General features: G+C 41.6%; 2 protein-coding genes and 1 long non-coding RNA gene across 6 annotated transcripts in view; 1 reads left to right on the top strand and 2 right to left on the bottom strand.

The window, feature by feature from the left end:
* phip (PHIP subunit of CUL4-Ring ligase complex) overlaps window positions 1-468 on the bottom strand; it is a 35,641-nt gene extending 35,173 nt beyond the window's left edge. For both annotated transcript variants that reach the window (XM_030406091.1, XM_030406092.1), the window contains exon 1: window positions 96-468. In XM_030406091.1, coding sequence (XP_030261951.1) covers window positions 96-135 — 40 coding nt within the window. In that variant the 5' untranslated portion in view covers window positions 136-468. The remainder of the gene's footprint in view (window positions 1-95) is intronic.
* A 4,552-nt stretch (window positions 469-5,020) lies between these two features.
* On the bottom strand, window positions 5,021-14,343 carry hmgn3 (high mobility group nucleosomal binding domain 3). 3 transcript variants are annotated; one of them, XM_030406095.1, is made up of 7 exons: window positions 14,132-14,340; window positions 11,730-11,780; window positions 11,426-11,455; window positions 9,148-9,198; window positions 8,230-8,328; window positions 7,895-7,994; window positions 5,021-5,920 (listed from the first exon to the last, which is right to left on the bottom strand). In XM_030406095.1, the coding sequence occupies exons 1-7, from the start codon at window positions 14,144-14,146 to the stop codon at window positions 5,913-5,915; spliced, it is 354 nt and encodes a 117-aa protein (XP_030261955.1). In that variant the 5' UTR covers window positions 14,147-14,340; the 3' UTR covers window positions 5,021-5,912. The 3 variants fall into 3 exon arrangements, with proteins under 3 accessions (XP_030261955.1, XP_030261957.1, XP_030261958.1); XM_030406097.1 differs by lacking the exon at window positions 11,426-11,455 and having other exon boundaries at window positions 14,132-14,343; XM_030406098.1 differs by lacking the exon at window positions 7,895-7,994 and having other exon boundaries at window positions 14,132-14,336.
* LOC115574510 (uncharacterized) lies at window positions 8,261-12,221 on the top strand. Its single transcript, XR_003982506.1, has 2 exons — window positions 8,261-8,377; window positions 11,155-12,221. It is a non-coding gene; the product is annotated as an uncharacterized LOC115574510 (long non-coding RNA).
* Window positions 14,344-15,464: the final 1,121 nt, after the last annotated feature.

Below are 15,464 nucleotides of genomic sequence, written 5' to 3'. Positions count from 1 at the left end.
GAAGAGGACGGGAGCTGCGTTAGAAGAGGGCAACCGAGGAAATTGAGGGGGTATTACAACAACCATGACATATTCTGCCGATCTCCTTTACTCACCAGAAGTCAACTGCGCGATGTGTGTACTGTCTGAAGCCATTTTGGTGTTGTTTGCCAGGGCAGCGCCAGAGCCTGTGTGGTGGGTCTAGGTGGCTGCCCTGTAGCTGTCACTGTTTATCCACCAGGAAGAGGCTGCCTCCATTCAGCTCCGCTCGCACGAAGTCCCGGCTGCGTCGAGTATCCCTCCGCCAAAACGCGGGGGGGAACTAGTGCGCGCGTGCAGCGTTTTACCTCCCCCTCGAAACACCGTCTTCCTCCCGAAAAGACCCAACCGCAAACATGTCGCTGGACTGGGTATCCCTCGGGGTGAATTTTAAAGGCGGTTGGTCGGCTGTGGAGCCATGTTTCTCTAAATCCCCCTCCCCCTCAAAAGGAGAAAAAAAAAAGCGCTAGCCGTTTGCGGAAGAATACAGGTGGTGTGTTGCACGCACGCGTCTGTACAGAGGGGAGGTAGAAATGGCAGCCTGCTATAGGAGAGGACACACTGCTGCAGAAAGGCTATTACTTCGTAGATAAATGTCATTTATCACGTTTGAATAATTACAGGCTCGCAAGCCCGTCGTTTTAAACGTCGTTTCGCGGATCGCTGCGACGTAAACTCCTGTTAAATATGTGTTTTTTGCTAGCTGCGGATGTAGAAACATGGCTTCCCGTGTTTGAGGAGGATTAACGGCCGAGCTAACCGTCTCAGCTCGGTCGTTCTGTTGAATTATCTTAGCTAGCTAGTGTTCAGTTTTTTCCTGTGTGTGTGTGTGTGTGTGTGTTCCCGTTGTGTTATTGCTCTGTCGTTATTGTGTAACAAGATGTCTGGCTTTTTACACAGACACACACACACACACCCACTCTCCCTCTCTCACTCTCTGGGAGCCGTTTGGTGGGGAAGTCGTCCATTTCTCTTCCAAATACTGCCAGGGCAGTAAAATGGGGGAAGGGTTGGAAAAGGAAAAAAAAAGGGGGGGAATGCAGCTTAATGAATGAAACCCTCGTGAGTTACAGGAATTTAATGTCTAAGAGACATTTATGCAAGATAGAGAGATCATGAAGGAAGGTTATCATGGAAATATATGGCAGCACACTTCTACTGTGGTTCACGGGAAAGTTGTGGGAAAAAAAAAGGGAAAGCAGCACTAAGGTGTAATCTCCAATTAATTAAAATAATGCTATTATTAAGGATCTATCATAGGTCTTTAATTAATACATGTGTTTTACAGCCCACGCAAATCAAACGCCCAGTCTGTTACTCACCATATGAGCTGTTTACCCTTTATTTAATATATAAAGTAAGACATTGGTAAAAGCACATGCGGTTAATTAGCTCACTAATAATTATTAACGTGCAGCCTCAGTCTTGTCACAAGCGGTTGAAAATGACTTGACACCACTTCACTCATCGCCAAAACAAACCACCCGCTGAGTGAAGGCCGGCGTTGGGTGTGTGTGTTTTTTCAATCCAGTGAACACGCAAGCTAACAATCAATATTTACAGAAATAATTTACACGCCCTGAGAGGAATGAAATAACACAAATACGAAATAAGTTGAATTGTTTTTTTCACACATTTTCCTCTCTGTTAATTATTTTACCAGGCTAAACACTGCGCAGGTGTTCATGTAGTGGAAATAAGAAAATGTTCCTCTTTTTTCTATATGATATGCATTGTAGCTTTTTTTAATTTTTATTATCCTGAAGCGTTGTTTCAAAAATTATAGACACTGGTTTAGAAACCACGCTCCTATTTATATAGCACATGTCTCACTTAAATTCCTGGCAGAGACTCGGAGGGAACAGACAAGTTTGTGGTTTTGGAAGATGACAATGATACGAAAAACTTGAGCAGATGACTCACAAATTCTCAGCCTCTGTTATTTATTGAAAATGTTGGCTTTTATATTTTTCCCCCTGATGAAGCTAAAGAGTACTTCTTGGCTTTTAATACTGCTTTATTGTAGTTTTTCATACGACACATCACGCGTTTGCATGTGAAATACATCAGTCGACACAAACTTACTGCTTCTGCTCGATTGGATAGAATATCAAAATGCTTTTTATTTGTGAGAGACAACAAGGTGTGAATCATCTATATGTTTATACATTAATATGTCGTAATATGTCGGCAGTGTCAACCACAAACACACTCAGAAAAGAAACAGTGGAAATAAAAGCAGACATCACCAGACAAGCAGGAATTATACAGGGAATGTGGCTCCACTAAAAACCTTATTTGTTGTATTTTGTTTTTGGTGTCTCAGGCGCTCTGCTTTCTTTCTACTCCACGAGGAAGCACGGGCGTCTTCTGCCCCTTTCTGCATCCACATATGTATCTTCACTCGCCACGGACAAAGTAAGGTCAGCTGAAAATACAACACACACATCATTATACACACATCAGGCCAGAGATGGTATTTGTTTTGTAAAGGAGGACACATTTTTCCATAAAAATCCTGTTCCATCGCTGCTTGTGAACACAATCTTTGTGGTTGTATGTTTCACTGAGCACGTCAGGATTAATGTTGACAGTATCATCCACAAACTAAACTGACATTAAAACCAGACAGGGAGGAAATAATACCGAGAATGCAAGAAGTAGTGGCTCCAACACCGACCTTAAGTGCTCTGGCAAGATTATTAAACTTGCTCTCCACTCTCACGAGGAAGCAGCCGGCATATTTTGTACTTCTTGCGTCCACATACGTATGAATCCGCTGATATAGTGAGCTCAGCTGTGTTGTATTTTGCTTCTGTCACATCTGGCTGTTTCTTTTTTTTTTGTAGTAATTCCCATGAATTTGAATGGGAGGTAAACACAGTACAGTTTGACTTACAAGCACCTTCATTAGAATTATAATCATATCCACAGCCTTTTGATTATAAGAGGGGGCTTGATTGATGATTATTGTTTTTGCATACTCGCCTCTGACGCTGCGAGGAATTCAGAGAGAAAGTTCAACTGCTGCATTGCAAATTAAGCGACGCTCTATTAATGGTTTCTTTAACGACTACACTTCCATCCTGCAATGTGTAAAAACATGAATGAATGGCTTTACGATGAACAACACGGTGGTTTGGAATAATGACAGGTTTGAATCTTTAGGCCTCGTCGGTCACTTCTACGTTACTTTTCGTCCTGACCCCTCAAGTGTACTTGTTGTTATTGTGCTGGCTGACATGACCACAAGGAGGCAACCTCACTCTGTTGCACTTTTTGTGCACAGGGCCACAGAGGAGTCAAAGGTTATGATGAGGAATGACTAACCAGTTACACATTTAATTTTCTGTAACAGAAATAGAAGATTACTGGTTATTAGTGATGTAATAATTAGTCCTCTGGTTTGTCTTGATCTTGACCATCTGTGTTGTTCTGTTAAATGATGAACACAAAGGTTATATAACTGCTACAGCAAATTTCTAATATTATTATTAATTTAAAGCCAAATAGACGACCACATAAATCCACACCCTTTGCTAAATCGCTTCCTGACATTATTGCCATATGTCTTATTGTGTTGGACTAATCGGATCAGTGCATGAATCCAGGAAGCAGCTTTATTTAAAATGGGCTCTGTGGAAATTCTGTGTTCTGCTGGAAGCCGGACGAGGCAACTTAAACAACGAGGACGGGGTCATATTTCACTTCATGTTACAATCCGCTCACATACGGCCAATAAAAAAGTGATTCATAAATGTAAATTGCTACATAGAGCCCCTTTAATGCACCTGTTGCAACTTAAGTCTTAGCTTGCAGCTCTGAGGTCTGCATGTTTGGACGGAGATTTTCTATCATTATATCATACTTTATATGTTGTACCTGTTCAGATTTAGTCTGGATTAAGTGGTTTTGTGTCTGGATTAAAACAAGGCACAAGGCAAAACTGGCACACTGTCAGGTTAGATGTGGCCCCACAGATGTTTTTGCAGAAAATCATGATAATATAATAACATTAAAAAAAATATTATGTAAATTGATGATTGTGATGGTAAAAAAGATTCCTAATTATTAATACTTTTTCATCATCTTAGAGACTTTTCAGAGGAATCCAGTCAATTCAGGGAAGTGTGATCATACTACTACTTTTAAACATTTGCATTTTTCATAGCAATGCAATAAAATTAATTACAATATCTACTTGCTCTTGGTCTTAGCCTTACATTAACCTGTAAGAACACATGGTGACACCCTTGTAACAAACACTTTAAATGTCCTAAATGTCCACTTTAAATGTCTTAAAAATGGAGCTGGGTTCTTATGGGTTAAGTTTCAGTTCTGGCCCTCTGAGGGGAAAACGTTTGGTCACCCCAAGGTTAAAACTTAAGATCATCAGAGAAAAACAAAAAGATTTCCATTAATTTTATCACCACTGTATCCTGCTTGTACTTTTTGTTAATAGGCATCATATTGTTGACCACGTTGGCTCATAATAATAATATATCTGCCATATTCAAACATCATTACTCGACACCTTCACATCATGAACTCCAGATCATTGGTCCACGAGTGTGAATGACGGTTCGTCCCTCAATGAAGAGACTGTACGGGTTCATCGTTCCCACCACTCTGGCAAATGCTGACCTTTCACTTCCTGACACAGCAGTTGTATTTAACACAGCCACGTGCCACTGGCGACCTCACACACACACATACACACACAAAGCACAGTGCTGGCTTTGTGTTGGTTTAAAAAGTAACTCTAAACATGAACAGTAGCTCTCGAACCCATAAAGAACAGACCACATGCGAACACGTGTCTCTTAGAGCTTTACACAGACTACCTGAGTTTTCCAAACTACAAAAAAAGCAGCATACAATTACAGGATGTCTCCTATAACAAAAGATAGAGAAAATACAGACACAATGCACATTATATATTATTATTTTATACACCAATAAGAGAAGAGACAGGAAAAAAAAACAGACAAACTCCCGTGTGTGACATCTACTTTTTCTTTTATTTCAAAATATTCTCCCAACAGGATGAAACTCAAAGAAGGCCAGAGAGCCCAAAGCCAATAGAGCCATCTAGAACAGAAGCACCACTCATTATTGCTATGTCACTCTGCTGCAGGACAAGGCGTTCAGAGGGTGGGAAAAAAAGAAGAAAAGAAAAAGAAAAGAAAAATAAAGGATGGGGCAGGGGGTGGGGGGACAAAGTGAACTAAGTCAAACACAGAGACCCACAAACACATTCGCTCCAGCACACACATATACAAAAGGAGCTATGTGAAACACAGTAGTAGTGACTCTAAAAACTAATGTCTTTTTTTTTTTCTTTTAAAAACGCTGCAGATGTTCTCCTTGGCGACTATGAAACTTCTTGTAATCTCTAGCATCCAAACTGCTGTTACACATCCACAAATCCTCACCATAACCGTCAGGGGGGAAAGTAGTCCGAGTGCCAATAATAGTAATAATGATCGTCAAATGTAGAGACTACAAATATAGGCAGAGCTGGTTTTAGAGATCATAACAGTCGTGTTTACGGCCCCCTTCAGGCGGGATGAAGAACATCTGCAGCCGTCTGATAAAAACACTTCATTCTGTCTTCTTCGCTGCTGTTTTCTGAGAGGCGTGTGGTGACACCGAATGGAGGAGGGAGGAGAATCGAAGCAAAAACATACTGTAGGTAGAGGAGCTGTAAGGATTGTGAACGTATCGGGGCTGCTGGTTGTCCGTCTCTACTATCACAAGTCTAAAAAAAATTCAGCATGGTACAAAAATCGTCAGTAAAAAAAGATGCTTTGCTGCCATGGAGTCAGAGGGGGGCGGGTCGGTGGACGCGCCCCGGTCTTTACGCCTTCTCCTCAGTCGCCTCCTCCGCCGCTTCAGTTACCTGCAGGGGCGAGGAGAGGGGAGAGTTACGACAGGGTAAATGTGAAACTGATCAATCACGCAGCAGGTTGTCAAAAGTCAACACAAAATCAGCCTCGTCCAGCGGAAAGATTACAGGTGATGAACGTACCAATCAGACTTCTGCTTTTGGTTTTAGCTTGATGGCTCCAACTAGCGCATTTTCTGATTTTCGTTTTCATCGCCAAGAGTTAGATGAGAAGATCGATACCGCTCTCATGTCTGCACGCTAGGTATGAAGCTAGCCCCAGTAGAAGGTTAGCTTAGCACGAAGACTGGAAACAGCTAGTTCTGGTAGTTCTGTTGAAAAGCTAAAAAAAAAAAAAGATTTGCTATCTATATCTGACTAAACAAATCTTGTGTAAGAAACACGTGACCCGAAAACATAGCTGGGCTTGAGGCTCGCTGTTTCACTCGTTTCCAGTCTTTATGCTAAGCTAGCGTTGCATTTTTGGTTCTAGCTTCACATTCAGCGTACATCAATAGGAGCAGTATTGACCTTTTCATTTAACTTTCAGCAAGAAATTGAATAAGTACATTTCCCAACACATATTTTACACTGACAGTTTTCGAAGACAGCAGCCATGTTTTTCTTTGAAAACCTGACTGGGCTTGTTGGAAGCAGGTTTATCGAGTTATCTATCATGATTATTTTTTCCTGAGGAAAGCTGAAATCCCTTCAAATCTGGAACATGAAAGCAGATAGTTTTGGTTTTATGTGCTGAGTTTTTTTTTTTAGGATTTCCAAATCAGAAAAGCTACAAAAGAATGTGTCAATTTGTTTCTCTGGTCTGAAGTATTTCCAATGATAACTCTTACCTGATAGCATCTTTTCTGAAAACTGGCTAGTATTGAGTTTTTCAAATGTCGCTTTTCTTTCCTTTCTTTTTTTTTTCTTTTTTAAATGCTGGAAGCAGAACAAACAAAATGTCATTCACCTCCATAAAGGTGGAATGTCAGAAATGGATTTCTTCAAACCTCAGCAAATAAAACCAACATTGTCAGGGGGATTCCATGAGGCTGAGAAAATATGTTTCTATGATTTGGTATTTTTTCTTTGAAATCTACGTACAAAGCCAAGGTGAAGCGGGCGGTAATGAGTTTCAAGAGCTAGACTGTGACAACTCACCACAATTTCAAGATTGTTACGGCTTCGAGCTGCGAGCTCAAATGATAACCAGCGATCGTTTAACTGCCTAAAGTTTAAGAATTCACATCATTTGCTTGTTTAACATAACTTAAAATACCGATTTTTTAACCTCCATGGCTCATATTTAACACTAGAGCTGCAGGATTAGTCGATGAATTGATTTGTAAATGGAAAGAAAATTAATCTTCATACTTCAATTAAGTATTTTTAATGAGTGATTAATCATTTCAGTAATTTTTCCCAGCAAAAGTGGGAAACATTTGCTGGATGCAGCTTCTTAAATGTAATGATTTGCTTCTTTTCTTTGAAATCTAATCTAAAAAAATTTTTTTTTTTGACATTTTACAGACTAATCAATTAATAAGATGCTAGTTGCAGCCCTAGTATTTACTTAGCTGCTCTGAAAAGCTACTCACAACTCGTCAACAATCTAATCCGGATGGTGGGATCACTCCGGAGCAAACGTCTCCTGTCTATTTCCCTCGGCCCTGACCACTAGTGGAGCGGGCTGTCAGAACGCATTGAGCCAATCACATTTCACATCACAGCTGTGTGAGCAGCGAACCCTCCTGCTGATGTGTAAAAAAGTTGTCCTTGGCCCACTTCACTGCACACCGCGTCAAAAAAAAAAAAACCCAGACATCCTCGCTTCTTCTCTATCGCCGCTGTCGCTTTCTCTCTCTCGCTCAAAAACACAGCACACCAAAGCACTCTGGGTAAATGTTAACTCAATTAACATGCAATTTCTGTAAAAGCGATGAGTTAGTGGAGGAGCACACGCACACGATTAGAAACGCTGGAGCATACCCTTAACTCTGACAGTCTCACTCTGCCCTCTCACTGACATCAAGGAGGGAGCGGTGTTTCTGATGGAGGACACACTGACAGACGGACGAGACACGTAGATCTGTGTGTGTGTGTGTGTTTGTACGTGTGCGTGTGTGTGTCAGCATGCATATGTGTGATTGACAGAGATGTGTATTTGTTACAGCAAGCGGTGTGATTATGGAGGAATACAGGTGTTGTATGTGTGTACACAGATTGACATAACAAGGGAGTGAAGATCGTTATTTTCTTGTCTGTCTCTGACTCAATGTTGCATCAACATGTTTTTTTTTTTTTTCAGTTTTCCCTCGTCATACCTCATTGGTCTTGGTCTCTCCATTCTGGGCGGGGCCGTCATCCTTCTTCCCTTTGGGGCCGCCCTTCTTCGCCTTCATCGCCTTATCGTCTGCCACCTTCTGCAAGGAAGAAATGACAAGAACGTGCATAGAGATTACAAGATGGCAGGTATAATCACATATGGGAAATATTTCCAGAACAACCTGAAAAGTGTCCATCGTTCTGTGTGCCTGATGCTCTTCAGTATCAGGTGTATCAGGTGAACCAGACTTTAAAGGTGCAATGTGTAAGAATTCCAATTGAAACCATTCAAAAAATGAACTAAAATTACCAACAGAATTTGAAGAAATAATATTATCCTCCTCCTGTGCTAACGTTGTAAACACCAACACTCCACTAACTAGCTAAAGTCAGCTACAGTTTGCAGCAGTTAGCAGTTACACTGGTGATATGCTGACCCCTTTTTGTGTTGAGCACGACTACAACATCTGGACAATTTTGACACATTGCACCTTAAATATTCTCACAAGGATGCATTTTAGTTTCCCTCTGTTTCCTTCTGCAAAATAATAATGCTCACCATACGCTTCTCATTATAGAACGAGGAGATAAAAATGTTAAATATGCTGCACATCATCTGCAGTTCCCCAAAGTAATAAAAATAGAGTTTAAACTAGAGGATGTTTTTCTTGCAAACAACTCAACCGATACCATGAATCTTAAAGAAATACGAAGATATATATATTTTTGGAAGCTGCAGGTGAAGCTGAAAGGTGTGTTTGCATGGGTTGCTGTGTTTTTCCCATCCAGCGGCCTTGTCCATGCTCATGAACTCGTAGTCAGGGGCAACCGAGAGCCGGAGACATATCATGGGGATATAAATAAGTTATTGTGGGTGTTGTTGTGTGTGTATTTGTGTGTGTGTGTTCCTGCTTTACCTTGACGATGGCCTTCTTGGGCTTGACCTCAGCCCTGGGAGGAGCAGGCTTCTGTAAATAATGCAGAAATCAGTTAGGACTGACCGACCACACAGTTCATAGTTTTTGGAGGAGTAATAATACATTTTTAGTTCCCCCCCTCCTCTCTACACGACAGAGCCATCTCTGAACTGTTTAAAATACTTCTTTTATCCACAAGAGCTGCTTAGAAACTCACACAGGACACGTGGAGGCCTGGAATAGTCTGTACTGGCTTCCACTGTAAATATTATTAATAACCAAGTACTTGTACTGTATTTCCTAAGCAATCTGATCCTGTGCTAAGTAGTTTTAAATATCTGCCTCATCTCAGAGCGGACTGACCTCAGACCACCGTACAATGGCTATATCAGATGGGAGCTGAATTCTGGCCACTCGGTGCAAACGCGTTCGCTGCAGAGCTTTTTCCAGGCAGCTCGGCGTGGACTACACGAACCCTAAAGCCACGAGCTAACCCTAACCGCTGCCGTGACAAAAAATCATGTGATTCTTCCTCAGAATATCTCTGCTATGCTTTGGAAATCAATGACACTGCACACAAGAAGATAGATGAAAGACATAAACTGTTGTTACACTAAAACTACATGCAGGAAATTATCGAGACATTTTTCGACTTATTAAAATGACTTCTTTATAGTCAAGCAGTCCGAGCAGTGCTGGTTTAAAGTCTTATTTGAGTTAACCGCTAAAGGAATGAAGATAAGGAACCACAAAGATAAGGTGATATTATACCAGAGTAATGCTGAAAGTAATGCTGAGTGCTTTCACTTTAAAGTGTCATTGAAGTTTGACATTTTGGGAAATACCCTTATTCTCTTTCTTCTTCTTACCGCTCTCGCATTTCTGTCACAGCTAACAGACAGTTAGCTTAGCTTTCAGGGGTGAATCTGTACATTTTTTATTTCTGAATGTAAACACATGCACACGTTGAGGTCCATTGTGTCTCATCATCCAGCTGATTCAGCTGTAGAGAATGTACAGCCTGGTCTTACAAAAAATTTCAGACAATCATCTTGTCAAGGTTTGGGGTTTAAATTTCCCATTACTGATGTTTCCCTCACCCCTACTTAAGCAATCCTCAGACTCTCTCATGGATGTATAATGAGAACTATATACAGTGTCAATGGTGTATGAGGCAAATAGTTGGACTACCCAGGTATAAAATGACCTGAACCCTCCACATAGCTTCCGCACTGTAGGGGTTATAGAGCGTGTGCAACTTACAAGTAGCTAACTTCAAGTTTAGCTCTTTGCTAACTTGAATGCCGATTAAATAATCAAATCATTAAAGGGGTCTTCCACATTTTCCAAGTGGTATAAGGCCAAATAGATCAAATTCTGATAGTGAAAACAAGTCATTTACGTGATTGTGAAGCCCAGAAAAAAAATCCATATCCACCATTTTTCAACCGTTTCTATCAAATGTAAGCCTACGGGAAAAAGTATTTCTGGTCCAGTGTCCATCACATTTCACTGTAGTTACAAAGGTCAAATTGGCTTCAAATCCTGGTGCTCTTCCTGGGAGCCTGGATTTGGACTAATTAGCTGCAAGCGTCATAGGTAACGTACATACATAAGAGTGGTGTTGACGTTTCAGCGAGTGAGGGAATAAGGATATTTTTCGAAAAATGTCAAACTATTATGTACAGTGCACATGCAAATGAACAGACACATGCAAAGACCCAGTGTAGATGGGTCCAACATGCAAAGTACGACACAGATAAAATCACATGGCCTGCGGGGCAGAGCTGCATGAACTCATAATGATTTGCAGGTTGTATTATGATCTATTAGTTTACAAGGATTTGAGGAACAATTTGGCCGTTTTTTAATGCAAGAGGAACATTTTCCATGAAGATTTGGTTACTGGTGAATATCTAGGAAATCAAATTGATTGCTTTACTGTTCCTGGTTTGATTGATTTCATTTGTTGACTGTTTGAATATTAAATACATCATAATCATGCAGCCCTGCACATCAACAAGGTGTTGCAACGGACCGGACCGTCGAAGGACAAAGACAACAGAGAAAAAGGCATGCATACCAAGTCAGATTCATTCTGAGCAAGTTTACCGCGTTTGATGTTGTCGTGATCAAACCCATAAACTTGACTCTGAGTCTTGGTAACACGACACTTTACTATCCCCGCGAGGCTGAGGGGGGACGAGGGGGGACGGCAGGGAGAGGAAGAAGAGGACAGTGACAGAGGTGAAGACAGGGAGGGGAGAACGAAACTCACCGCTGACAGTCTCTCCGACCTTCTGGTGGGCTACCGGAGCAAGGGATGATCAATGAGAGAGAGAGAGAGAGAGAGACGATGACAGAGAGAGAGAGAGAGGCAGACAGATATCAGTTGTACCTTTGTGGGCTGATCTTGAGCTGTTCTGCTTGGTGACGGCTACAAGTGCCCTGCTCATTAACCTGTCATGCGTCTATTCTCACTCACACACATACACACTCTCTCAGTACGAAAAAAAAAAAAAAAATCACAGCACGCAAACACACACCTGCACACAGCACTCGAACACAGTCGAAACATTTACCTCTTGTTTTGTGACTTTGGAGGCCTCCTTGCCCTCAGGACCCTCTGGAGACTGTAGGGAATGGAACAAGGAGCGAAGAGACTGTAAACACTGTTCAAGAACAGGACTCGTACTCAAAGACACGACCCATTTTGGGTTAAATAATTCAGAATTTTGATTTCTGGCTGTTCTGATTCTCCGTCATCAGACTATGGAGCAGCTTATTTTTCCTCAGACTCCTTCAACCTTCCTGACGCCACTGCGTAAAATAGTTTTCAATATTTAACGCAGCATAAAAGTACTTAAACTCAATTTCATTCTACAAATCTTAAGTTGTTAAAAAGTGTTTAACTTGTGTTTTCTCTGTTCAGCGCTGCATGTTGTCCTTTCTGTGGAGCAATACTTTGAGTAATAAGGGAAATACTGGTAATTAATAATAAAGGTTAGAAATTGACATTTTAAAAAAAGTGCAGAAGGCAGTGGCAGAATTAGGATGTTTGCAGGTCCAGGGGGTGAAAGAAAAAGGGGAGTGTCCAATATAAGCGCGTCCTAGAGGCTCTTCATCATATCTATCTACCACTGGAGCATCCAACAGTCCACCACTTGTAGGAGGCTCCTTTTCTACAGAGAAACCCCTTATAAGAAAATCCCAGTTACTAATAAAAGTGTAATAAACATGTAACTAGAGCTAAAATGATTAGTTAATGGTTCAATTATTAATAGAGAAATGAATTTGTAACTATTTTTACGATGATCAAGTCGCTCCATTGGTAAAAAAATACCAAAAATTAACTGATTCTGTTTCTTGTTTTATGAATGTTTTCTGGTTTTCTTGTTAGTTATATGATAGTTATTGAATTTTACACTATGAATCATCATCTTGGATTTTTGGGCCAATTTTCTGACATTTCATGGATCAAATAAAGTATCAATACATCAAGAAAAAATAATCAGCAGATCAGTTGATGATAAAAATAATTATTGGTGTCAATGTTTTCCATACGTTTTGTAATGTTTTGTAAAGAAAAATGCATAATGAAAATATCAAACAATATAAGTTCTTTATACTCATACACATCCAGGCAGCCTACTAGAATATTTATACAATAAATAATCCTAAATTTAAAGTGAGTTTTCTGGATTTTAATATAAAAGTCTTAAATATTTAAAACAATGACTGTAATATGTCGCCTATTTTTTTTTTAATCTGGGTCTCTTTTTTCCCTGCTTGAATGAGCGTAATTGCCTAATTAGCCCACCTATTTCAGCTCCACATCATCTCCCTGGTGGCTCCACATTTTTTTTAATGGAGGCATCTTGTTTACATGCCAATAAGCGAGAGCTCCCCACAGAATAATGGAACATAAACATTCATTTAGGATTCATTTACGCACACACACACACGGGCTGTAAAGCACCGTGAGGGGGGGAGGGAGGCTGTCAGCCTGCATGTATCAGATCATGTCATGGACACATCGGGGGGCTGCAGGTAGGTGAGGACGGCGCGCAGGAGAGTCCGCCCCCACCGTGGACAGAGAAAAAGAAAATGTTGGTTTTAGCCTGCAGGTTGGCATTCGCATCATTTGCATGTGGGCGACCTCCGCCCCTAGAGGCCTCCCATTCTCTGTCCTCAAAGGCGAATCTGCGCAGACAATGGCAGTTTTTTTTTTTTTTTTGGATGGTAGAAAAGCCCCATTTCCATGTATGCGCTGATACAATACGCTGGAACTCGTCGTGCACCGCTGTTTAGCCAGTGTCACGGCCTCTTTTTTTAACACCGCGGGGCGATTGTCTCTGATCCCCTCTCTTTCTCTATCCCCTTTCTCTCCATATGGATCTGGGTGCTCGTTCAATCGGGGTTTTTGGCGTCTGTTCATCACCGCTGGAGGACCGAACTGACACAAGGTGGTGGTGGTGGTGGTGGTGAAATTCTCAGTATTTCTTTTCACGGTTAAGATCACACATTAACCAGGGATCGACAAGTCTCATACATGCGCGACATTAATAAAAAGCAGCCCGGGAAGAAATGATCATCGCGCACATCTCCTACGGGATTTTACGCATCCATCCATCCGGCGGGTCCGTCTGACATTCACCAGTGCGCACGGTGGAGAGGGAAGTGGCATAGAAAACGACCACAGGAACGGCCATTGGGATGAACACACGGCACATGTATGGTGTAAAAGATGACAAATAGTGTTGGGGGGGAACGTCTCGCACACACGGCGAGGGCGCGTTGAAATACACCTGAGAGGGCTGCGGACGAAGAGACGCTTCCCCCCCCAAAAACTTTGGCATCACCTCACCTGCCTCGACAGAAAATCGCGCACCGCTATTTTCCCCTCAAATGCAAAGAGCAGGAAAAACTACAGTGAAGTGAGCCTGATGGCACAGAGGGAAAAAAAAAAAAAAACGACACTCACCTTTCTCTTCGGCATTTTTACGCGTGATTTTTATTCTCCACCGGGCTGGGAAAAAAAATTAAGGTCAAACCCGAAGGTCCAAGAGAGGCGAATTTGAACTACCTCGAAATACAGGATCAATATCTAAGCACCTTCGATAATATGTTGATTATATGCACTCCCCAAAACTCTATACCTCACGCAGCCATTGGGTAGAGGGGTCAAAATCCTCTCCTGTGCCGACTCCCGATTGGCTCGCCACGTCGCTATGTAAATAAGAGAGCCGCGGGCATTGGCCTAGATTTATCAGAGGGCGCCTGTGATTGGCTGCGCGCTCTTTGTGCGCAGATCCCACCAGACGGCGGTGGCTGAGAGGGAAAGTGGAGACAGGCCAATGAAAGCGGGGCCGACTCTCGGTGGATCTGGGTAATGTAGGATGAGAGAGGAGAAAGAGAGAATGTTGTAAATAAAAACACAAAGGACCAGAGAGAAAAAAAAAGAAAGAAACGGGGCACAATGGCACAATGTCGAGCCATAGACGAGCTCCAGAAGAGCTGGCGTGCATTGTGTGTCTTGTAGTTGCTGCTGCAAAGAACCAGAGTAATCATACACCACGTTTCTGCACAACAAATGGGGAGCATCACTGCAGAGGCGCCAGTCCCTGCAGGAACATGATACTAGTAAAAAAACAATGCAATGAATAAGGTCACTACTGCAGACGAATTAAACCTGAGTGTGTGTGTGTGGTGGGAGTGTTTATTTCATGATGAAGAAGAGCAATTTTTTTTTTTACCTGAGAGTTTTAATGTAAATATAAGAATATCTGACAGGTGTACAAACAGATTAAAGGCTACATTGTGCTACAAGTTCACTCCAAGTGCAGCGGCGGTTCATTCGTGTAAATCCGCCTGCTAACACCAGGATTATCCAGCATATTAACTGGATAACTCGTGTGTAGAAATAATGACATTAAGTGAGCAAAAAGCTGGACCAGGAAATGCCGTATTGTGTTAATAGTGACATAATGTGTTTTGGTATATAATGCAATTGTCCCTCACATGATAAAACCCTGTCAAATACTTCATTTCTGGCAGCGAATGTGTGTTGGAGCGCATCCATTGATGCAGATTTTTACCAGGAATGTGAATTTTAAAATAAATGTTCATCGTTTCTTTTTTATTCAGGGGTTACTAGCAAATGTGTGTGATAATCATAACGAATGGATAAGATCTGGATCACATCCCATCATTAATTTTCCTTTTGCATGTGTGGGCTGGGCTTAATTACTCGTGTTGCCAGGTCTCACATGATATCAGTGTTGTAAACATTGCACAAGGTGTTGCCATATATCTCT

This window comes from Sparus aurata, chromosome 22 (genome assembly GCF_900880675.1).
Source record: "Sparus aurata chromosome 22, fSpaAur1.1, whole genome shotgun sequence".
In the NCBI taxonomy this organism is placed as follows: Eukaryota; Metazoa; Chordata; class Actinopteri; order Spariformes; family Sparidae; genus Sparus; species Sparus aurata.
The sequence above is the reverse complement of the archived record's forward strand: the minus strand, read 5'-3'. Positions and strand labels throughout refer to the sequence as shown.